General features: G+C 31.4%; 1 protein-coding gene across 1 annotated transcript in view; it reads left to right on the top strand.

The window, feature by feature from the left end:
• The window catches only part of LOC127732091 (exostosin-1-like), a 90,728-nt gene that overhangs the window by 40,706 nt on the left and 24,256 nt on the right, over nucleotides 1-25,766 (top strand). The window contains exon 4 of the mRNA XM_052241145.1: nucleotides 8,632-8,751. Coding sequence (XP_052097105.1) covers nucleotides 8,632-8,751 — 120 coding nt within the window. The remainder of the gene's footprint in view (nucleotides 1-8,631; nucleotides 8,752-25,766) is intronic.

Raw genomic sequence — 25,766 nt, 5'->3', positions numbered from 1 at the left:
AAAGAGATTTTCAAAAGATTTATATTTTTTTTTCATTCCATAATTATAAAAGAATAGCCTTTTGCCGTTATATTTCTTAAAACCCTATGACACCATGGTCAGTTTGGTGCTAAAAGGGTTATGTAAAACCCTGACTATAGGGAAAAAAAAATAAACTGTTTGTGTGTCATGTGTGTGGTATGTTATGAAACAAAAATGCTCATACTTTAACATAATAGGTAAAACCTTAAATATGTTAAGACATAAAAATGCTGTTTTTTTTCAAAAATTAACAGTTAAACACTCACATTTATATAATATTTTATGACATAAAAACGCTTATATTTCAATAATATCAGTTAAGCAGGTGTACATATATATCATATTTTATATGTAGTTTCTTTAGAAGTAAATGGTTGCGTTTTAATGTTGATACAAGAGACAGGATGTGTATGTCTGCGGTGACTTCTTTGATCATGGAAAGGTAATTTAACTGTCGGGACAAACTTACGAAAAATTCATTTATTCGTGATTATGTAATAGCTTACTTATGTAACCAGTTAAAATGAAGATGCATCAGAGAATACTTGAAATAGCTTAATTATATGTTTTAACAAAATTTAATGGATTGGTAATGTAGTCTGTTTGTTTTACTGTTACCTTGTCTGGATTGAGATGTTACTGGTACCATGTCTGGATTGAGATGTTACTGGTACCATGTCTGGATTGAGGTATTACTGATACCTTGTCTGGATAGAGGTACTACTGATACCATGTCTGGATTGAGGCATTACTGGTACCTTGTCTGGATTGAGGTATGACTGATACCTTGTCTGGATAGAAGTATTACTGATACCATGTCTGGATTGAGGCATTACTGGTACCTTGTCTGGATTAAGGCATTATTTACTGGTACCTTGTCTGAATTGAGGTATTACTGGTTCCTTGTTTGGATTGAGGTATTACTGGTTCTTTATCAGGTTTTATGTATTGCTGTTACCTTGTCTTGATCGAGGAATTGCTGGTACCTTGCCTGGATTTAGGTATTACCGTTACCTTGTTTGGATTGTGGTATTGCTGATACCTTTTCCGCATTGGGGTATTACCGGTACCTTTTCTGGGTTGAGGTATTACTGGTACCTTGTCTGGATTGAGGTATTACTGGTACCTTGTTTGGATTGTTGTATTGCTGATACCATTTCTGCATTGGGGTATTACCGGTACCTTTTCTGGGTTGAGGTATAACTGGTACCTTGTCTGGATTAGGGTATTGCGGGACCGTATGACTCATTTTGTGTTTGACTTTAAAAGTCCAGTCAATTACTCTTTACAAGTTACATGAGGGTACAGTCTCTAGGTTTTGGCTGTGTGGACATTTCTATATAACCCGTACTTTTTTTCAGTGGACCAAGAAACATTAATGAACCAACATATTAAAGGATAATTTTGGAGTCATGGTTATTTTCCAAAATTTCATGGCATTTTTGTCTTGTGCAACTTAAATCTGAAATAGTAGTGAAAAAATAAGAAAAATGCTGGTACCTTGTCTTGCTTGAAGGATTGCTGGTACAATGTCTGGATTGAGGTATTACTGGTACCTTGTCTGGATTGGGATTGGATAATGGATTGGATGTCAAGGTTCTGCAGTTAAAGTTATACTTAAAAAAGAATGTAAAGTTTACATGTTATATCATTATGATCAATTATTTTTACCAGATGGTAAATCTCCCCAAACTTTAAATATAATATGATAAATGATTAAATGTGAAGCATTCAAAACAATAAAATAGCTAGCATTTAGTTTGTCTGTGTTTTATCATAGTTAGAAATCTCAGCCTACATTTTTGTGATGCTAATGATTTTATCTGTATTATCTTGTCTGTTGCACAAATATATGTGATACTGTTGCATAAAGATGGCCATGTTGTTGGTGTAGTAAGAATGTGCAAATATATCTGTTACACACTGTTAAACTTTCTCATGGAAACTTCAAATAGTTGAAGAGGAATGCAAAAAAATAGGGGTAGATTTAATGGATTTAGGGGTCACCTGTTCCTAAGTCTTTAGAATTGGGGCCTTATCTACTATCCCATAGTTAAATCTTGAGAACTGCAGGAAATTTTCAATATTATATTTTTTTTACACACAATGGGTTTTCCACAAGTCAATGTCTATCATATAATTCCTTATGTAAAGCAGCTGATTTGAACTGACAAAAGGGGAAGCTTCACAACGCTACCAGTGATTTATTTCCTATATTTGTAGCAATCTGTTTTTTGTCTTCCTTGTCACAGATGCATGACTAAATGGTAATGCATTTCCTGTGGCAAGGGCATAAACAATTGTTACAGGTTATGATTACATCACACAAAAAAAAAAAAAAAAAATATTCTATTCATAATACCTCTGTGTAAACAGTTTATGAGTAGCTCACTTGACAATATATAGATTGGTTTTGAATGACGTAATTTGAGTTTAAGTTACTTCCCCTTGTCACCATTTTGGAGGGATAAATGGTTGATTTCTAATTTGAGTAAACCAAATTGAAACATGTGATATAAAAATTTGACAAGATATCCATACTTAAGGTTGTAATGATAAATTAAGTAAGGCATAACGAAATATAAATTGTTCATAAAAGACCTTTGTCTAAAGTGTAGCCGTCATTGTTTAGGAAGTTGAATTTTAGCTGACTTGAGAAGGAATGCGGACACTTAGCCCTCCAACATGCCGATGAAAGGGAAGGAACTCTTGATCAATTTATTTCATTTGAAATGTATCTATAGTCATGTTTTTCACAGATAGTTTATGCATGATATTGTGAAGCATTATACACAGGACTGGACCTTGTATGAAAATGTATTAAAATTTTGAACTAAACTTACTGGGCTTATTAATCAGACCCTTACTAGGCCTCATTACTATTTCATACATGCAATATGCATGGAGCCTCCAGTTTGATGTTTTAAGGCTAAAGCTTAGATGGATTTGAGAAAGGAGTGTTGAAAGGGTATTAAATCACTGTTGGTGGAAACTAAAGAGGAATAGCAGAATCAGCATATATGTGTTATGTATTGAAGCATATCAGTTCTCCATGTTATTTTTTCACCAGACCAAAACAATAGCATTAACCCATGGCATGTGTCAAGTACATTATAAATTGTGATGTCTATCTCTATGTGAAACCTTTCTCTCACGGAAATCTTTGAGAAATTCTGACACTAATAAAGGAAAAAAATGCATCCATTTCTTGAATGGAACAATGATGTGTAAACTTTCAATGCTGAAGTTTTTAAAATTTTTTATCTTTGACATATATATGCATGAAATATTTGCCACTAGCCATGAATTGATAGTGGCTATGATTTTTACATAATATTTGAAAATTCAAAGACTGCCAAATTCATAGATCATTATGTCTTCTCATTAATAAACCACTGATACAGTTTTGAGATTAACAAATGATAATTTCAAAAGCAGCAAATGCCATTTTTAATTTGAACTTAGCTGGAGACAATGGTTATTTGATCAGTTTATGGATATATGGAAGTTGCCTACATCCACCTCTTAAAATTGTTGTCTCATTGGCAATCATACCACATCCCCTTGTTATTCAATTCAGAGGTGCCCTTTTGGAGCTATATTTAATGCAGACTTTTATTTTTTGAACATCTGCAATTATTTGTAGGACACCTAATCCAGATTTGTGATTCGGGTTCAGGTGAGGGTTCAATTCCTACACTAATCACCCAAGCTGTTCATTTTTATTACATACTTAATTAAAAGATCATTCTTTCTCATAATGTGTTATATAATCAAAGAGATCATTATCTATAGGTTAACTGAGATAGCTGTTTACAGATGTCTACTTTCAAGTTTAATACTATTTATCTAAATTAATTTGTATTACCTTGTGTATTTTGAGATGACCCTTAAATCAAATGGTCCATTGTACTGGGGGTTAATTTTGACACTTAAATGAGGGCATTGATGACTGTTATCAACATGAAGGACCTATTTTGTCTCTTTACATAGAACATAAAACATCATATAATAAAAAAATGTTTGGAAAAGAACCTTACTGTATAACATAGGTATACACAGATGACAAAAACAGACAGAGGCAAACATTTGTTTCAGGATTTTAATTTCGTTATCCAGGAAATTATAAACCAAACAAAATTTTAACCTATAAAGCATATTACTTTCGCAAACTGGAAAGTAGGAAAAATTAATCCCAAATAGATAAGATTTAGAGACAAAACCACAAAATTTGAATTCCAAGAATTTAAATATTTCTGCAGTAAAACATTGCTCATATCTGAATAAGGGAAGGCTAACATTTTTGAATAAAAGTCTAAAGTTTTTGAAGTCCTCATGACTAGTTGAACGATGTCTTATCATACTTGTATTGCATGTACTCTTTTATCAGCAACAAATGCCAAGGGTTGACTGGGGTATAGAAATATGGTAAATCCCTTGATCTCTCCCATTTTGGGCAGTAACACCCTTACTAAATCAGGGAATTTGTTTGACTGTTTATATAAGGAATTATAATGAACTTTGCAGCAACATCCAGTAGGAATAGGGACATTAAATTCCATGCCTTATGTGTAGCAAGTGTCACACTCTCTGCTAGTGAAAGATTCCTTGCAACAACACTCTGATAGGTCCATAGGTGACCTGTCGCAGGGCAAATTTTTTGCCCCTATCCAACATACCCTTGTTTTCCAGGAGACTGAGTAGGAGTCAAAATTACCTTTCAAACGTAACTGTTGGATTAGTTGATAATTTGTTTTATTATACTTCATGTAAAAATGGAGGATTCTGATTGGTTAATATGAGAGAGACAATTTACTCTATCCCATGGCAAATACTCTATTACCCTTCACGGAGACGATTGATCATTTGTGCGCTTTACTAAATAGGGATGATTGTTATGTACAAGAGGTCATAGTTTATTGCTTTGAATTTGAAATTCAACAGACAGCAATAACAGAACATTCAGTATAATAAAGTAAATAACACAAAGCTGAAAGGGTGATAGAGCAGATTGTTACCCCTCGAAACGACATTGTCAACCTTGGCTTCTCCGCTGTTAACGATGTTTTTTCGGGGTAACAGTCTGCTCTATCACCCTCTCAGCTATTTGTTATTTATATAGTGGTTTTGAATATGTATGAAATAATTGCCACTGGACATTAAGCAAGCAATAATCAATCAATCTGCCAATATACAATTGTACAGGGGTTCAAATTTTGCTTTAAATAATGAAAGGTGGACCACTTGAATTTTTAAGAGAAAGGTCCTCCTTAAGAAAGTCAAAGGTCATGTATAAAGCATCAGTGTAAAGAATTGAAGGTCCTTGACTTTTTTAATTCAAAAAAATCTACCAGAAAAGAGAGGTCCAGGACCTCGGACCTACACTAATTTTAATTGTACTTCTTGAGTACTTTGTAAGTAATGATACATACTGATTGATAATGTGACATATATACCTGTATTTAACACCTGTACATTGTCATATTACCCAGAAGGAGGATCTAATAAATTATTAAGTTAAAGATCACACCTGTTAAACACCCTGCTGTGGGGGCTGTAGTAATGAAAATTAATGACCATTTTAGAAGGCCTAATTTCTTTAAGCTTATAGCTCAGGTTTAACCCCACCACAGGTTTGTAGTCATAATTTTCAGCAGTGGTTGTTTACAATCTAAGTGTTTTTTGTCCATTAAGGAATTTTATGTTGACAACACATATCTTTTGATTGTTTTAACTGAGGTATTAGGGTGATAGTTTGTTTACCAATATATTTGATTTGTATTTCATGAGCTGTTTGGTTGCTGTCGCATTTTATGTTACTTTGTCAAAATGTTGTCTTTTTGTAATGATCTAAAAATTAAGTCAACATGACAGAAATTATAGTCCAGAGGTCAACATTTATTGCCTTAAATGATATTTAACAATTTCTTAGTTTTGCTCAGGTTATATTGAAAACTATAACAGATAGAGAGAAAGTTATAAACAATACTGGCAGACTGAAGCTAGATAATAAACAAGCTCCTGGCTGCTTAAATTGAAATTATTTTTGGTGATTTTGGTTTGGGTTAGGACAGGTACTTAAAGAATGTTATGAATACTATTTCAAAACCCCAATGATATGAAGGACACTGTTTTTATAATGAATTTAGAAGCTTAGTAACCAATAGCATGACATAATAATTAATTAGTTACCAATATTATGACATAATAATTAATAAGTTACCAATAATATGACATAATAATTAATTAGTTACCAATATTATGACATCATTGATAAGTAGTTACCCATTAGTCATCACTTGAAATCTGGCACGAGACAATTTGAGACTCATCAGGAACATGTATATTACTTTTAAGCATCTGAGGGTTGTATAAAAGTGTCCACCAATTGGAGAAATTCAATTATTTATCTTCTTTATGTTATCACAAGGAGCAGCTTTTCCTTATACTACTTGAACAAGTACTTGAGTCAAGGGTCAGGCACCGCTCTGGAGACTGGTGACATTATACTCTTGAGAACATGTCATAATGACCAGACGATTACATACTTATTTTATTACCCACGCCTTTGACAGAATTTAAGTATAGGGCTTTAGAAACAGGTAGACTTTGACATTAAAATATCCTCACATTAAATAGATAAGTATAGGACTTATAACTACATGTAGGTCAGACACAATGATGATGAATTGACAAAAAAATGGTCAAATTTTAAGTACTTGTACAACTTTGAGGACCAGTGTACGTACTGTTAAAATGTGTTAATTTATTCGGATTTCAAAATAAAGTATATTATAGAGCAAGAAAATATAAGAAATGTTTAGGTTTTACATATAAATAATTATGAATTCCCTGTATTATCAATTTTTGTTTTTTTATTTTAATTATCCTTAGTAATTGAAACTTCCAAATCAACAGATACGAGAAGATAAATTGTTGTTTTGTAATTTCTCTGTCCTAAATTGAAAGCTGTTTTAGTTTGAGATTTTTGGTTGATTTTTTTTGTGAAAACTTTGTTATTGTAGATGATTTCAACCTTCAGTTAATGAAGATTTTTTATCAATTGATCCATGGACCTATAATGGTCATTTTGCTTTTGTTGTCATTTGAGATAAGTTTTTTTGTCAGGGATCGTTGTAAGAAAAATTATTTGAAGATTGGTAGAATTTTTAATAATTCTTGCATTTCAAAGAGGAAAATTTCAAAAGAATTGTATTCATTGATAAGTAGAAAAATCAGATTCTTAGGTGTTTTATTTAAACTATTCTCTTGATATTTACATTTAGATAAATTGAGATCTGGGAAATTTCATCAAAGGGACAGCAACCCCAAAAAAAAGCAAAAAAATGAAAAGAGAAATAATAAGTAGATGTATCTGCATTCATATAACTTTTAATTTCATCAGATACAATTTTTATTTATGTAAATTCTAATAATGGTAATAGATATCTTTTTAGGCCAATTTTCATATTTGATCTTTTGATAAAAGGACTGAAAGGTAAACCGCCTTAATGCCCTACACGTTAAATTCTTTCATGTTTGGTATATTAATCTTGCTTAGAAAAGCATTCCATTCCGTCAGTAAACTCCCAGTTTAGTTTTGATAATTAATGTAATGATTTGGTCTACTAGTACAATAGAGTAAGTTCTTAACCTTTTAATTCGGTCAATTATATGGATGGACAATTGTAGCAGTTACTTTTGATTAAGTTTAATTACCTGTAGTTAAAAGTTGGGGGTGGTTCAAGTATATTATTTATTTAGTTGATGGAAGGTTAAACTACAGGAATGTCCCATTTCATAAGATTTATTACAGTTGGAAAATGATAATATAAAATCTCTGAATTTTCCCCAAAAAATTATGGAAGATGATACATATACATGTAATTTTAGACTAGCTACATTTGTACATGTCTATTCCTAATAATTTAAAAAAAAAATTGTAACCTCTTTCTCAAATTTACTACTATAACTAATTGTTTGTCATTATATTGACACCTGCAGAGCCAAGGGCAGATAATGTCTTTTGACAACCAGTATTATGACAGTTTTCAGTAAAAATAGCTTGCTATGCAGTATGGGTTTTGCACATTGTTGAAGGCCCTATGGTGACCTTTAGTTGCTAACTTCTAAGTCATTTGGTCTCTGGTGGAGAGTTGTCTCAATAAAAAACATACCATACCTTCTTATTTTTATATCAGTTAGAAAGAAAAAGAAAAAGAAAAAGAAAATGACTTCACATTAATATTGTTGATTTGCATGAAGAGGATAATCATTTTATATGATCTTGAAATAAGCAAAAATAACCTCTGTGAGAAATTTTCCTGTCAATACCCGTTGTATGTTTTACTCAGAGCAGTTCTTATCTTAACCTTGGGTGGTTGAGCTAATATTCAAAGACTTGCACACTGAGATACATTTGTTTTTAGGTGATGTTTAGATTGGCAGTATTGTAACCTTTAGAAATTTTTATGCAAGTACATTGCTCTTCATGGGAGATAGTGAAGTATTTTTATCGGTGAAAAACTTAGAGTTATCTCCCTTATATATCAGTTAGATAGTAGTCACATGAAAAGCAAATATTATTTAATCGTTTTACATGTTTTTCAGGTTCCATCCATTGTACGATCCTTGTCTGTTCCAGAGATTCTGGCGCTGAAACAACAAACACAGTTCCTATGGGAGACGTATTTCTCTTCTGTTGAAAAAATTGTAAACACTGTGTTACAGGTTTGTAAATATATACTTTGATATATCTCTTCAGTGAAAGTCTTTTCCCGAAGCTAGAATTCAGTTTTGAAACAAACTTTTGACCCTTTTCCAGGACATTACTTGTTTGCGACGTTGAATATTAGCTATAAGAAGTACATGTATTACAAATGTAAAAACATTTATCATTTTTTGACTTTAATACAAACTTTTTTAGTGTTAGTTGATTTTTTTTTGTGGAAACCCTTTTTTCGTGGTTAGAGGAAACATTTTTTTTTTGGGGGGTGGGGGTGATTTTGGTGGATTAGCCAAAGTCTGAACACAAGTCTAAAGAAAATTTGTAACTTGCTGTTCATTTAAATTAGTTGTACACCTATACAGTTGAAATCTAAGAAATTTAATATCTCTCGAATAACAACAAATACACAGCACAGAGCGACTGATAAGACTCAGGTATGCTAGACCATATCTGAATTTTACTGGTCCCGTTTACAAATCACTGTATGTCCAACCTAGATGTGGAATAAATTCTGACAGCAGGAAAGCAGAAATTGCTGAATAAACTTTTCTCACTAAAAATTGAGTAAACTTGTTATGCATTATTGGAGGTCATCTGCACTTTTTGCACAAAAGGTTCTACACACATGAGGTTGATTTATTTGTCAGAGAAGTCTTCATGTTGGCAGTTAAAGAGGTATTAAAGTTTTTATGATCTCAGCTTGTTGTCAGTTAAAAAGATATTTAAGGTTTAATATCTTTTTAAAGGTTTAATAGCTCAAAGAAAAAATGAAATGCAGACAAAACTAATATGATGTGAATATATAGATGTTCGTTTTTAGCTGTCATATAATTTAACTGCAGACGATTATGAAGCATTGCAATTTATGTCATAATTAAAACTTTTGAAGTTTGATAAATGTTTGATAAATATATTTGTAATTCAATAAATGTCTGCTTGTTGTAGCCATTGAATTAAGTATTTGAAAATATTTTCTCATATTTGTAATCCAGGTATATTAAAATTGTCTGGTTGTTTTTAATTGTGTGTGGTTTTTATTCTTTGTTTTTTTTTTTACATATATTTTAGATAAAAGATAATAGTAGTAGGGCAAACAAAAAATAAAATAATATAAATTTGACTTGAATTCTTAATAGTCTAAAAAAATATCTATGTTGCATATTATTAAGTCAGCTTTTTGGCTTTTTATGGTGTTACAAGTTACTGTAAATTCAGAAATAATTGTGAGGTTTTTAAGAATGTGAATAATGCGATTTGCTGATCCATATATCTGTATGCAGATTTTCCTGAAATCCTGCAATAATTAATCTCGCATTTATGTCTATTCTTCAAAATTCACAATAATAAATGCACCCAATAATTTCTGAATTTACAGTAGTATGTTAAGACAGAAACCTGGGGATGCCAGACATTTGTTTTTAATTGGCAGTTGTAACCCTTGTCAGAGCCACACACATTGACTATTGAGTTGTGATGATTTAATTAATCTTCTTTAATCATTGGATTATTTACAGGAAGATTGTGAAGTCATAAATTGTTCTATTAGGTTCCTTTTGATTACATGTAATAAGATTAGATTAAAAAAAAGAGTTAGTAAACATATTCATGTTTATACAATGAAAATAAATTTATTCATTACTGTAATTAAAATGATTAAAAAACTTCGAGTTAAAGACATATATAAAGGAGAGGCGAAAGATACCAGAGGGACATTCAAACTCATAAGTCGAAAGTAAACTGACAAGGCCATCGCTAAAAAAGAAAAAGACCAACAGACAAAAACAGTAGTACACAAAACACAACATAGAAAACTAAAGACTAAGCAACACAAACTCCATCAAAAACTGGGGGAGGTCTCAGGTGCTCTGGAAGGGTAAGCAGATCCTGCTCCACATGTGGCACCTGTCGTGTTGCTCATGTTAGTACAAACCCGGTAATAAGTCTAATTTGGTAGGTAACATTCCAGAAAAAGGGGACGGGATTGTAGTTACGACATTAGGAACATATCTGCTATCATTGGTTTAGTAGCTTCCTCGTGAGCAGCAACCCTCTATCAAGGAAATCATGATAGGAAATACAAGCCCTGGAATATCGTATCAACTGGGAGATATATACTCTGTATGCAGGAGCTGCTGGAATGTTGCTACATAGAAATGGAAAGTTCACAATTGCAAAGCTGAAATCATCTCTTTTGTCATAAAGTTTTGTTTTCAACTGACCCTCATTGTCAATTTCTAGATGTAAATCAAGATATGAGGAAGACTTAACTGTATCTGTTGTATCCTTTATCTCAAGTTCCATGGGATAGAGGCATTCAACATAGTCACTAAATTTTGAATTATTTAATGAGAGAATAGATATAGTTAAAATGTTAAAAGGAATATTTGGTAAATGTATTTACTATAGGTAAAAAACATGTATTAGTTTTTTTCATACTTTTTACCAGAAAGTATCAATAATTAGAGGAGAAAATCTTCATTTATTTTATCCCTGAAAATGAAAGAGCATAATTATATGATTAAAAATTCACTTATTTTCAGCTGAAAAAAAACCAATGGCATTTTTAGTAACCTACTACCGTTAAAAATGTTTTTCAAGAAAAATAAGCTTTATATATACTACATGTATCTCATTATGTAATAACAAATTGGTAAACATGAAATTGCTGAAAAGAGTCAATTCAAAATTATATGATTCAACGTACACGTATTATATAATACTTTGAGTAGATGAAAAGTAATAATACATGGAAGTGATCTCAGATGATTTCATGTCTAAAACAATTTTTGTCTCACGACTTAACGAATTATAAAAATAATTGTTTTAACAGCTCAATTATTTCTTAATTTCAGGAAATAGTCCTATTTTTGAAATGTCTGATTTAAGTTCCTGGTACCATTTGTTAATCATCTATTAATTTACTACAAAGAGTTACCTTAATTTGAATAATGGTGATATCTGTAACAGGTAGACATTGAACAAAAATCTAGAAATTATGTAATTTATTTGAAAGACATGGTTTTTGTGAATAATTAGCTTAGATATGGTACAAAAATTAGCACATACAGATGTACCAAAATACATCTGGTTATGACCTACCAATGATAGATGAATTTCAAAATTTAACTTTTGTAAATGGATAAATGTCATCATTAATTGAGTGAAAATGTAAGACTTATTTCTCTAATGATTTGGTAAAAGAAATTCTGAGTATAATATTCCAAATATATATGCTGATTCATCCAAAAATGATTCTGCAAGTTAAATTTAGCAGGGTACTCAGAGTGTAGAAATTTGACTCAGTTTTCTGACTAACAGTGCAACTTTTCATCAAAAGGGTGTCCATTTGATCCTGGAGGATATGTAAATACGCTACTAGTCTGAATGGGAATGTAACAGGGGCAGATCCACTGGTCTGAGAAAAGTGGCCGTAATTGTTAAAAATAGGGGGAAATACAGGCAAATGAGAAAGACAACATTTTTTGTGAAGATTTCAAGCTAAAAAATGATATTTTTTCCGATCCTTGAATCCACTGTGTAAAACCTGATACCTATTGAAGAGAAGATTGCAATGCTCTCTGCAAGTTAAGGAACACTTACAAGAGCTCTATGAGATGTCCTAAGAACTAGTGGCCTGTTGCAATGCAAAATGTCTGTACCTATCCAACATGCCTTCATTTTTCAGTGGCAGTCCACATTTAATCCCAGTCAATCCACATTTGAGTTATTCAACTTGCATGAAATATTTGCCACTGGAAGTTAACTAAGCAAACCACAATTAATGAATTATATTGGCAATAACCTGATTACATGCACAAACAAATATATCATCATAAATAGAGCTTCTATTTGATAAGCAATAAATTTAATTAGTAGAAAAACCTGACTATTTTGCAATATACCAACATTTTAAAACTTTGAAATTCTATAAGCAATGTAAATGTTACTGTTGTAAAGTTTAAGCAGCCTGGTACCAGATTGAAAAGACCTTGGTTAAGCCTGCAGTATAGTGAAATTCTGTACTGAAAGTATTGAAGCATTTAGCTGTAATTAATCATTTGGCATTTGGAATTTAAGTGTTTGTAAAGTCAAATGATGATTTTTTTTACTATAACAATTTTCTTTGATGAGATGCCAAGTAAATCTTTTCATTCAATTAGCTCATCATGGTAGAAATCAGTGATCAATCTGAATCTCTAATGACATAACCAGCTGTATATATTTATAAATCTTCTCAAAATAAATAGCTTTATCCAAATAAAAAGGAAAATTATTTATGCTTATTTTTTATATTATTTAATTGTTATGATAAAAAATAAAACAAGTTGACGTGGTAAAAATTCTTTTCAGTGTCAGTTAACAAATTAGTTGAATTTTTTGTTGAAATTGATAAGTGTATATTCTGACAGTGCTGAAATATATACTCAACAGTTAACCAACTTATTCTGATGAGTGATTTTGCAGGTAGAAGAATAGTACAAAAATAAATTGTTACAAATATCTAAAAAAGCATCCTTGAAATACGTTCTTTATACTTATATGTGAAGATTAGAAATTGTTGTATGTCTGAAGGTAATGCAGTTTTTTTGCCAGAGTTTTAATAGGATTTTCGAAGGAAAAATCTGTTATTGATTTGGGATGTACGGCGGGCGGGCAGCTGCCAAACAGTGTCCGTTCATTATCATGAAAATGCTTTGACAAATTTTTTTCAAATTTCCTGTGACTAAATTATAAGGTCAAGTTCAATTTTCAGGATTTTAGCTTTTCTCGTTGTTGAGTTATATCCCTTTCCAATAGTCAAAAGTGGTACTTATTATGTGATTGAGTTATTTCCCTTTGAACAGAAATGGTTAATTATATATATAAAGTTTGATTACACAAACAGATAAGTTTCATAGATTTTTAAAAGACATTGTATTTATGATAAATGACATTTTGGATTTTTTTTTTCTTTTCTTTGGTAAATTGATTTTGGTTTAATTTCATCAAAAATTGAATTCTTGGTGTTCTTTGATATGCTGATTCTAACAATGTTTTAGTGGTTAAATCATATCTAATTTTATTGATTATAATTTGAAAATATATAACATCATATCTAATTTTATAGAACTGTTTTTTAATGGTTACATCATATCTAATTTTAGAGAACTATTTGTTTATCATTTATTCAGTTTGAGTTATTTCCCTTTGAACAGAAAATTAATAAGTATATGGATAACATTAAACTGTGTTTCATTTCAACATAAATTAAAAATATATATAGGGTTCTTTCAAATGCTGAATCTAAATCAGTATTTAAATATTGGATTTTTTGGGCCCAGTTTTCAAGTTGGTCCAAATCAGGGTCCAAAATTAAACTTTGTTTGATTTCAACAAAAATTGAATTTATGGGTTTTTTTTTGAAATGCTGAATCTTATCGTGTATTTAGAGATTTTGGATTTTGGGCTCCTTTATCAAATTGGTCCACATTGAGGTCCAAAGGGTCCTAAATTAAACATTTGTTTGATTTCATCAAAAATTGAATTTTTGGGGTTCTTTGATATGCTGATTCTAACAATGTACTTAAATTTTGGATATTTGACCATAATAGGTAAATGTCCAATTTCAAATTTTTCAGTTCTTTGACCACATTCATTTTGTGTCACAAACCTATGCTGTGTCAAAAATTCAATCACAATCCAAATTCAGAGCTGTTTTAAGCTTAAATGTAGTGTCTATACTAGCTCAGCTATTCAGGGTTTGACCTCTGCAGGAAATCCGGTTTGCTGTCACTCTGACAGCCTCTTGTTAAATTTTTGCTGAGCCTGAATTTCTAATGGTCTTGGCCTTATATAGACAAACTACTAACTTAGTGTTCAGAAGGTCAGCTGTACTTTAATTTAAATAAATTTAAACACCTGTCCTTTATTTAGAAAAAGAATTCCAATCTCCTACAAACTATTTACATTATCAAAGCCAAGTACTTAAGATAAACGACATCCATGTTCAAACTACTGTGAAGATTTTAAAGTGTGAACACATGCTGTGTTTATTATTCCAACTTTCAGGTAATTGACTTTGAAATGCAAGCTAAACACATTGCATAACTTGGTGAATGATTTCCACACCTGGAGAATAATGCTTGGTTTATTTGTGCAGGAGATAAAAAAAAAGAGGCTTAAATTCTTATGAAGGGAAAGGAAGATTATAGTTTGTAGATTTTACTTAAAGATAAATTGAATTCATGCCCTGTACAAAAACAACTACCAGTTTTATAATAGTGCCTCACTTTTAATGTTTACAAATTCCATTCAGTGATAAAAGGGTGCAACTTGGCATAAGAAATTTTTATGGTCTTCGTGGAGAAAATTTAATAGCAAGAACATGGTAGCTATGTTTTTCTCTTTCTACTTAAAAAATCACAGTAGATCCATAACCATCCATTGAGGTATTTGATAACAATTGGTTGCAAAGCTGAAGATTTCTGACCAAGTAATAGTGGCATAAAAAATATGCATGGTTTTCATGAAGACAGTTGAATATACCAAGCATGTGGTAGGTATGTTTGACTCTTTCCACTCAGAAATTATGAAGTGAACCTATTAAAGACCCTTCCATGAAGTTTAAAGAAGTGTAGACTATCAAGTAAAACTTTTCCTTTCTTTATCTCCTATTTCCTAATCTTTTCCTTCCAGATTATTGACATTCTACTACAATAAATATGACAGTATAGATCTGTACTTGTTGCAGTAAAACTTTTCCTTTCTTTATCTCCTATTTCCTTATCTTTTCCTCCTATTTAATCTACTACAATAAATATTACAGTATAGATCTATTTTTGTTGCATGTACAATAGTGGGTGGAGAAGAGCTTGCAATTTAGGTTGCCCCTCCACAATGAGAATGTATTTGGTCAGAAATCTTGCTTTGCAAAAAAGCTACTTAATTTTACCCCAAAGGAGCTTTTCAATAGACTTACATACTTAGATATGTATTAAATTCAGTGGAAGTTTTCATGTGTACTTGTAACAGATTTAATTGATGTCTATAAATGGATAAAAATTAGAAAAAGAACACTGTTTTTGTTCAAACTGTTGAAATTATATGGGAATCAATATGTATAATTTAGGTCAGCTTACCAACCTGTGAAATTATACAAGAAAAATGCTTTAAATCTGTTTATAGTGAACATATAAAATATAAAAAGCCTTACAGAATTCTAAATTAGTTATTTATATGGTTTCCTCCTGTTGTAAAAGAAATTTAAGATCAGTTCTGATATGGTTTCTACTTGTTAAAATTCTCGTATGTTGTTTTGACATTTTTCTTGATCATATTCTAAACATTAAATATGAAGTTTACATTGAAAAGTTGTAAAAGGAAATAAAAGAAAAACAGAACAGATATGTATATATATATATGTATTGCAGTTTAGTTAGGACGACAAATTAATTGAAGGAAATTATTTTCAAATGTTTTTCAATCATCTGATCTGTATTTTTCCATGTACACTTAGGGAGCTACCATTTGATTTTTATGGGGGGCTAGGATGAAATTTGAAAAAAAAGGCTGGACAGGAGTTTTGAGTAAAAAAAAAAAGGCAGGATGAGCAACTTGGCAAAAAAAAAGGCAGGATGACAATTTATGTAAAAAAAGTCAGGATAAATTAATAAAAAAATAGGCAGGACCGAATAGAGTGAAAAATAAAAAGGCAGGACAGTGATTACAACTAAAAAAAAATGCAGGACAACATTTTTCATCCTAACCCCCCCCCCCCCCCCCACATAAAAATCAAATGGTAGCTCTCTTATTTTCACAATTGTGGGTGATTTAAAAAGAATAGTAATACCTCAGACATTGATACCGACAAACACACTACTTTCATTGTCAAATCTTGTTACACAAATAAAGGAAAAGATCCTGAGGAGTTTTGTATTCTTTCTGTATTCAGGTGACAAATTAGTAAAAAGATATTTGTTCAATGTAAAACATGAGTACGGAGAATTAATCATTTATTTCTCAACATACTGAGATCACCCTTCATTCTGAAACAATTTTTCTATGATTCTCAGCGTATCACAATGATTGGAAATGTGGCATTTGGTGAGTTGAAAGATTTAATGGCTTTCCTTATCTTTCCTGGATAATCTGAGTATCTGCCATCAATGATTTACCTATAGAACTGTCATATATTGAATTTTTTTCCTGCAGGTATTCAGCAACTTTACATCACATTGATTGAAATTTAGTATTCCTAGTTGTAAGGTGTATTGCATTTTCATGGAATTAAGTGACCCTCACTTATCAATGTTAAAACTGGTAATTTTGCCATCTCTTTAAGATTTAGAGAAAACTTTCATTCAGAGTATGAAAATGAATTGTTCTTAATAATTTTACTCAAAGGCTTGACCCATACATGAGGCAAATTGCTTTAATTTTTTGTAATTCTTTTTCATCTTTGTAAAATTAGGAGATAACTGTATTGTATTTTAAGCTTGACCTTCGTAAAACGTAGATTTTACTGTCACAAATTGAGTCTACCAGTATCAACTGTAAATTAAATGAAAAAATCTGTGAAACTATTACATCGTCTTTGGCATCTAAACAATGTGACGTCATAGGTATACTCCCAATGTCAAACATAAACACTAGAGGTATTTACACTTTTCGTACACTTCTGAATTGTTTTGATAGATTTTGAGGCACAAAATGTGACTTATTTGTTTATTTTTTGAGAAATTACATACCAAAAAATGGAATTCTAAATGGTGGCTTTCCGTAGTTATGGACTGGTAGAACGATAAATCTGAACCCTCAAAAATATTTGTCAACGTCCAATAAAAATTATCTTTCCAAACTAATTGTATTAGAATATGATATTCTCATAAACTTTCAAAATGTTAAACATTAAAAAAAAAGTATTCAGAAAAATAAACAGTTTGATGGGAGATGAAGGGTATTTTAAAAGCTGGAAATTACATTGTGACATTTTATTTGATATTTGAAATCATAATTCTGTTTCCTTTTGCACATTTATTTTATATGTAGGACACTATATAAATGTTCTTGTAGGTCTATAATAGTAGCAGTAATTCCTCATGTCTGTGTGGATCTAAATGACACTTTTGATCAAACAATTCATTATTGCATCAAACAAAATAAGGAATAAAAAGATTACAAAAATACCCAGATTATGGATTTTACTTGAGATGTTCTTTGATTTTGTAATTGCTGTACTTATATTTGTCCCAGACCTAAGTGTGGACACTTGACTAATTGTAAGATGTCATGGATTGGCTATTAATGGACTACTTAAATAGCTATTGTAATTTCCGTTTTATTGGATTGCACCTCCTGACAAAGCATCTCAAAACACTTCAGTGAGTCAGATGCACATGCTGCTGCATCAACAAAATGTTTTAATATAACAGTTAAAATAAATAATGCAGCTTGTGGTTTTTATACGACCGCAAAAAATTTTTGCGGTCGTATATTGGTATGACGTTGGCGTCGTCCGGCGTCGTCCGAAGACACATTGGTTTTCGCACTCTAACTTTAGTTTAAGTAAATGGATCTCTATGAAATTTTACCATAAGGTTCAATACCACAAAAGGAAGGTGGGGATTGATTTTGGGGGTTATGGTAATAACAGTTAAGGAATTAGGGGCCAAAAAAGGGCCCAAATAAGCATTTTTCTAGTTTCCAGACAATAACTTGTGGAACAGTGTATGAATCTCTCTGAAATTATACCACAAATTTCCATACTACAAAGGGATGGTTAGGATTGACTTTGGGGGGTTATGGCTCAAACCGTTTAGGAATTAGGGGCAAAAAAGGGGAAAAAACAAGGGTTTCCTGGTTAATGGACAATTTAAAAGCAGTGTAAGGGAAGTAATCCAAATACATTTAAAGTATAAATAAAAATTGGATTACCTCTCTTACATTGCTTTTAAATTATGTATAAAGATGTTGTATTGTCTTTGAGGTGATTAGCTGTCAATTAACTTTTAGAAGTTACTATTAAAGGAATATTAATTTTAGCCATGATTATGTATGTCATTTTCTATTTTAAGACTTTTAGGATGTATTTAAATTGGTAATTATGGTTGCAAACTCCATTGGAAATTGGGGGGGGGGGGGGGGTGTTAAAAAAGAAATTTGGGGGGGGGGGGGGTTTTCTCATTTCAGATTTCAGAAATTAAAAAGAAAATTTCCTCAAATACTTTTTTTTTTTTTGCAAAATAAAGGAGGGGGGGGGGGGGTCAATACGCAACAGCATTGTGTATTGCACAAAAGCAAAAAATTGAATATAAATTCAAATCATATAACCAATTCTAAGTTCTTTGACTACAGTTATTCTGTGTCAGAAACCTGTTATGTGTCAAATATTTAAATACAATCCAAATTCAGATCTGTATCAAGCGCGAATATTGTGTCCATTTTTGCCCCAACTGTTCAGGGTTGGACCTCTGCGGTCGTATCCAGCTGCGCTCAGCGAAGTATTTTATTCTTTTTAATTTTATTGTTACTTCATCTTAAAGTATGAATATATTATTACTTACTCTGTTAAATAATATCAGATTGATTAATGAAAGTATATATATTTATTACTTTCAAAATTCATATCTGCAGATATTTTAAGTTACCTTATATAGATTTCAGTAATTTTCAAAACAGCTGATTGAACATGGATGAGTCAAATTCCAAGAACAAATATAGAATTCTATGGCTGTGCATTTATGCATAATGTTAGCACTTCTGAATTTAATTAGATATTGAAAAAATGGGCAAGCGGATTCTTGGAATGTGTCATACATTCAAATCAGTCATCTGGTTGATTCATGGAAGAATTAATCCTTGTTTTAGCATTTATATTGGCAGACGTTTGATTAAAATCAATGCCAGTGTTTGATAAGTTTGAATTGATAGTCCAGATTAAATCCTATAAATTAATTCAATTTGGGGTTAGATTTCAGTAGGATTTTTATATGTAAATGTGCTTGGGACAAATGTCTGTGAATGGTGATTTACATTTAGACCTATTGTGGCGTACTTATTTTCATTGTTGTCATTGGTTGCTGTCTGTCATATTTGTTCTTGGTTTATTGTTTCTAACTTGAATCAAGCTGTTGGTCTTTTTCGTTTGAATTGTTTTACGTTTTGTCATGCTGGGGCTTTTTATAGTTTATTTTACAGTATGGTTTTTGCTCATTGTTGAAGGCAGAAAAGTGACCTATATTTGGTAACATTTACATCATTTGAACTCTGGGGAATAGTTTTCTCATTGATAATCATACCACTTCTTATTTTTACATTATATATAATAGAAAATTGATATCAAAATTTAGACTTGGTGTTAATTCTCTATGTACTGAAGTGCGTTTTATATTGGTTTGTTCTCATTGTTTAATTAAATTACCCATAATTCCAAAACAGCTTAATGCACAAAACTGCCACCCCAAAACTATTGATTTGTGACAGACACTTAATACAAGGTGAGGACTGTAAGGTTAAAAACTTGTTTTCTGAGTACTCTCCCTTATATATCTTGGATCAGTCAAATAACAAAGGTTGTAGGAAAAATCTGTCCAGAAATTAAAGCTCTAAGTATTTCAGATGACCAATTGACGCTATATCTGTTACCTGTTACCTAGTCTTTATCCCCTTTTCTAGCAGGAGCTTTGAGTTCAAAGTGTAATAATTTGCACACTTAACTTATCACCCCTACAATACCCAGAGATGCTGTCTGTGAGATGGACATACTTCATCTGTAGATATAAAAATCATTTTTTCATAAGCATTATATTGATAAAAACTCATAAAAAACAAGTGAAAACTGCAGAAAGGATTAAAAAAAGTAATCTATTAATTTTTCATAATTAATTTGTAATATGTTCCATTCTAGTTGGTCTTTTGTTTTGCTGAGAATAAAGTAATTTCATAAACCTGATGATCAATATTTACACCCCTCCAGAGAAAAGAGTTAATAAAAGGGAGCAAATTTACATAAATAGAACTGATCTGTTTGGCTTTCTAGAATAAAATTAATTCATCAACTTAGAATTGTACATTGCTTGGTGAAATGAACCGATAACCTTGGGGAAAATGCTTTTCAAATAACAATGTTTCCAGAATAAAATAATTTGTATAGAGCAAAAAAAGGAACTATATAAATTAGGCCGTTAGTTTTCTCAATTGAATTGTTTCATATTTTTCATGTCGGTACTGTTTATAGCTGACTATACGGTATGGGCTTTTCTCACTGTTGAAGGCTGTACGGTTGCCTATAATTGCTTACATCCACTTTGTTTGAACTTAGGTGGATTAGTTGTCTTATTGGCAATCATGCCTGATCATCTCCTTATTTTGTATATATAATGATATTGCGAAAGTTTTCATTGTAACATAAAATTGGCAAACAGTTAACTGTGGATTCATCATTATTCGTGGGATACCAATTTTTATGGATTTCATTGGATGCCAATTTTTGTGGATTTCGTGGAATACCAATCTTTGTGGATTTTGTGGGATACCAATTTTTGTGGATTTCGTGGGATGCCAGTTTTTGTGGATTCGTGGGATACCAATTTTTATGGATTTCATTGGATACCAATTTTTGTGGATTTCGTGGGTATACTGTCAAACGACAAATTTAAATGTGCAACAAAGTACATATATTTACCAAGGGTTTATATATGCAGACTTTGGGTAAAAACCACAAAATCAACCGTAATCAATGAAAATTGGTATCCAGGAAAATTAATGAATCTACAGTATTTAATTAACGCCTTGAAATTTCTTGTAATCATCTTGCCTGTGTTATGTAGAATGAATGGATGTTTATGATGTCATTAAACAATTTTTTGGCCCAGAATATACAGTGCATGGTCATAATTGTATTCAGTCACCTACAATTTTTCTTTACATATTTCATATAAAAGCACATTTAAAAAAAAAAATAGTTTGAAATAATTTGTGTTTGTGACGAAGTCCATGGTCTTTACTTCTGCGTCTACTTTAACATATATCAACAAAGTTGATATTTTAAATAAAACTAAACAAAGACACAATAATTTATTTTTACTTAGATAATAAGTTCTGTGAGCATTTTATTTTATATGAAAAAGTAAGGTTTGACTAATGTTTCAGGACAAATTGAATGTGAAATATGATTGCAGCTTTAATGTATAATTTTATGGTATAGATGGATGGTTTGAAAGGAAAAATCAATGATTTTCTCTTCAGAATCAAAGGAATATTTTACATACGATCAAAGAATTAATGACTTTACTTTGTGTCTAGTTTATCTAATCTTTTATAACATTATTTTTTTTCTTACAAAAGTTTGTTAGGTAATATTGATATAATTTAAACATCAGCAAAAAAGAAACTATGAAAGAGATCATCCAGCTGGAATTTTACTATGAAAAGTAAGACAAATTCTTATCTAGATGTGAGGTTTTTTGGCTATTTGATACTTACTATTTACCTTGACCATTACATTGTATCTGTAAAGTAAAATTATGCTACTGTCCAGTCTCTTTTCAACAGTATTATTTAACAAATGGTGTCAAATCTATTTTGATAGGGACAGTTACACAATGATCATGCCCACCATTTTTGGCATTTTTAATGGCACCAATATAAAAATAAAGAGATGTTAGATATAGAATAGGACAACAATAATCCACCATGGTTAAGAATGTACTCAGGTCAGGTTTAGAAATTTTTGTCAGCTGTTCGGACTCCTTCGGTTTTTCCCTAAGATACACTAGGGTAAAATATTTTGCCCCATATCACCCACTTTTCTTTTCATAGAAGACTTCAATAGCTCATAAAAAGGTCATTACCAAAATTTAAGCCGATTCTAGATTTTTTTTCTTACAATTTTTGACCTAAATAATGCCAATGCTAAATATAAGGTAAAAGTCTGAGTCAGCCTTTTTAAAAAAATCAAATATCTCAAAAAAGGAGTTCCATAACCTATCAATAATTTTAGCTTATTTTGTTCCTACTTATAATGTTCTTCTGACATATAGTATCAATTTTAAATTCTTGATTTTTCTAATTTCACCTAACTACATCCTTGAAATGAAGTGGATATAAACAGGTCACCATACGACCTTTGACTTCTATTTTAATAGAGAGTATGATGGCGACCACCATCAAAAGTCTTAAAATGTTGATTTTCCAAAGGTTTTCCTTAAACTATTTTTGTTTGCTTTTGATCTTGGCCCTTAAAAAACCTAAGAGCAAGAATTAGACACAAAAATAAAGAAAAATGCAACTTTGGCTGTATGTGTCAAGTAAAATATGAGAATAGAGGAGATTATATTAATTCTATAGTATTTAATTGCAAGACCACAGCATCTATTTTTCCCTGAAATCATATTCCCTTGTGGTTTATTATAATTTATTTAAGAATAACTTTGATTAATGATTTGGTCTCCAGTTACTATGTCCACTAGTATTAGTTTAAGACCAGAAAGACATTTCACACTATCCCTAATTAAGTTTGAGAAGGTGATAACAAATGAAGTCATCACTGGAAAAAATTGTTTAACTGGACAAAAATAATCTTTTCATTCGGTGGGTATTAAATTCTTTGAAGAAACTGACGGGACCATGAATTAGACAAATTGCAATGATTATTTTCAGAGGGAAAAATTTACAAGACAAATTGATGTCTTGGGGAATTTGACATTTTCTTGATGTAAAGTGTCACTTTTGATCAACTTTGAAATTTACTCCCCAGTTGTTATAATATTACTGTGTAGTAAGTTCCTTTTAGCACTGAAAAATAATTAAAAAATAGGATATTAAATGCCACAACCTTTACAAAGAAAAATTGATAGTTCTACAGTGTATGATTTTACTTTTCAATACTACAAACTTCTATACATTAATCCTAGGATTAGGAAATCAAGGAACAGATGTTAAAAATGCCAGGCATGCCACCACCTGTAGCATACTTTAATAATAATTTCATTAAATTCCTCTTTCACACCAAATACCCCAAAAAATAAATCTTTATAAGGAAAAAGCTTTCAAACCTGTTATTAACCATACGTAAGATTTATATAGTTTAGCAAAACTAGGTAAGGCCAACTAAAATTAATTAGTAGATTTTCATCCATATTTTTGAAAAAAATTGGGCGGTTGGGAGGATTTTATTTTTTAAATTTTTATTTCCCTCTAAACCTTTTTGTGATGTGTTGTTCATGTTCAAGGGTAATAATAAGCTTGTATCATGTATACATAAGGAATTCTGCATTATTTTTTAAATTCTTAAATTGATATTTCTGATTGGCAACCACTGTCCTACATGTAATTGCCGCTTTAAAAACCAATTTTTAGTAAATAGCAAAAACATGGAGAAATGTTCTCTTTTAGACTACCTAGATCAAATTTGTTTTGCTTTCTAAGCTATGATTTGTTGTGCCCATAAAATAAAGCATATGCATTGATATGCAGCCCAAATATGATCCCCAAGGGTGACTGGGGAATAGAAATATGGTCACTACAGGTCTTCTTCCGACTGGCAGTAAAACCCTTGCCAAAGTGGGGCGTCAGTTTGGCTATAATGCAGGATATATCAAGTAGGCAGCCACGTCCCGTCAGAATGGGGATGTTAAATCTTATGCCTCCTGTAGAGAGAGTGCCATGCTCTCTGCACGTTAAGAAGCCTTGCAACAACTCTTTGAAGGGTTTGTAGGTTGCCTGTTGCAAGGCTAAATTTCTTCCCCTATCCATTATACCCTCATTTTCCTTTGGCAGTCCAAATTTACCCCGACCTTCATTCCAAACGGCCTCTATTACAGGACCTACCTATTACATTTATTGTTAATTTATTCTCGTCCTGAACATGCATGAAATATTTGCCACTGGACGTTAAGCAACCAACAATCAATCAAATATTATGAGTACAGAGTGAAATGAAAACTCAAACTGTGTTGAAAATACTAGGGTTGATGCTTTTAAGATTATTTTGCAAGGTGCAAATATAATTACAATTCAAAACATGAACTGAACCAAAAAGAAAAAGTTTTTTGATGACTCTATTGACGGTTTGGGGACAGAGGGTGTTTGCTGTTTGTCAACAAAAACCACAGCCTTGGGGTAAATCTAAGTGCTTGCTATAATACATTTTGTACGTTGGCCGACTTTTTGTACTTAATATACAGTCATAAATCGCACATGTTCGTGCTTGTGTCAATAACTTTATTCCAGTCATGTTTTTGTACCAATGTGTTCCATGATTCTTGCGCTTTGGATATCATGTACAGTCCAAATTATCTGACACAAAGTCATTGTATAAATAAAAAAAACCCACGGTTTTCTATTCACTGAAATTTGTGACATACCGCGATAAGCGTTCTTAAGGACACCGCCTATTACTCGTAACCCAAATATTTCATGCCCTTCTAGTAATCAATCTATATTCTCAGAAGATAATGTTGTCATCATTGAGCAGAAGAATATGTCGACTTATATTACTCAAAGAAATACGAAAACCGAAATTTGAAACAGGAAGTTTTGAATGAAGCGAAATTATCGGCGGTTACCGGTAACGGAAATGAACAAAGTCCGGAAATTGTAAAAATTAAGAAAATCAGGGCGGAACGATTTCAGAGGGGCGGGCAGGGATGAAAATCTATCAATTAATTTTAATTGGCCTAATGGCTAATTGTTGAATATACTGGGATTGGCTTTTGAATTTAAATATTAAAGGATAAAGTCAGGTTCATTGGACCAAAAAATATAGAATACTCAGGCTTCATTGAATTCTGATGAACCTGAATATAGAAAATTAGGTGTACAGGGATACACAAAATTGGCTCAATACTTCAAAATTACATCATAATGATATCTCATTGAAATTTTTTTTGGTTACAAATAGATTTCTGTTGTGCCTCATAAACGTCAGCTAAAACTGGAACTATTATCCCAGGCTAAAAGCAATGTTGTGTTGATGCATAAGTAGCTATTTTTTCTTTCTTTTTCAAAATTCCCTTCATGTCAACTAGTTGTGTTAGAA

This window comes from Mytilus californianus, unplaced genomic scaffold (genome assembly GCF_021869535.1).
Source record: "Mytilus californianus isolate M0D057914Y unplaced genomic scaffold, xbMytCali1.0.p SCAF_22, whole genome shotgun sequence".
Classification (NCBI taxonomy): Eukaryota; Metazoa; Mollusca; class Bivalvia; order Mytilida; family Mytilidae; genus Mytilus; species Mytilus californianus.
The sequence above is the reverse complement of the archived record's forward strand: the minus strand, read 5'-3'. Positions and strand labels throughout refer to the sequence as shown.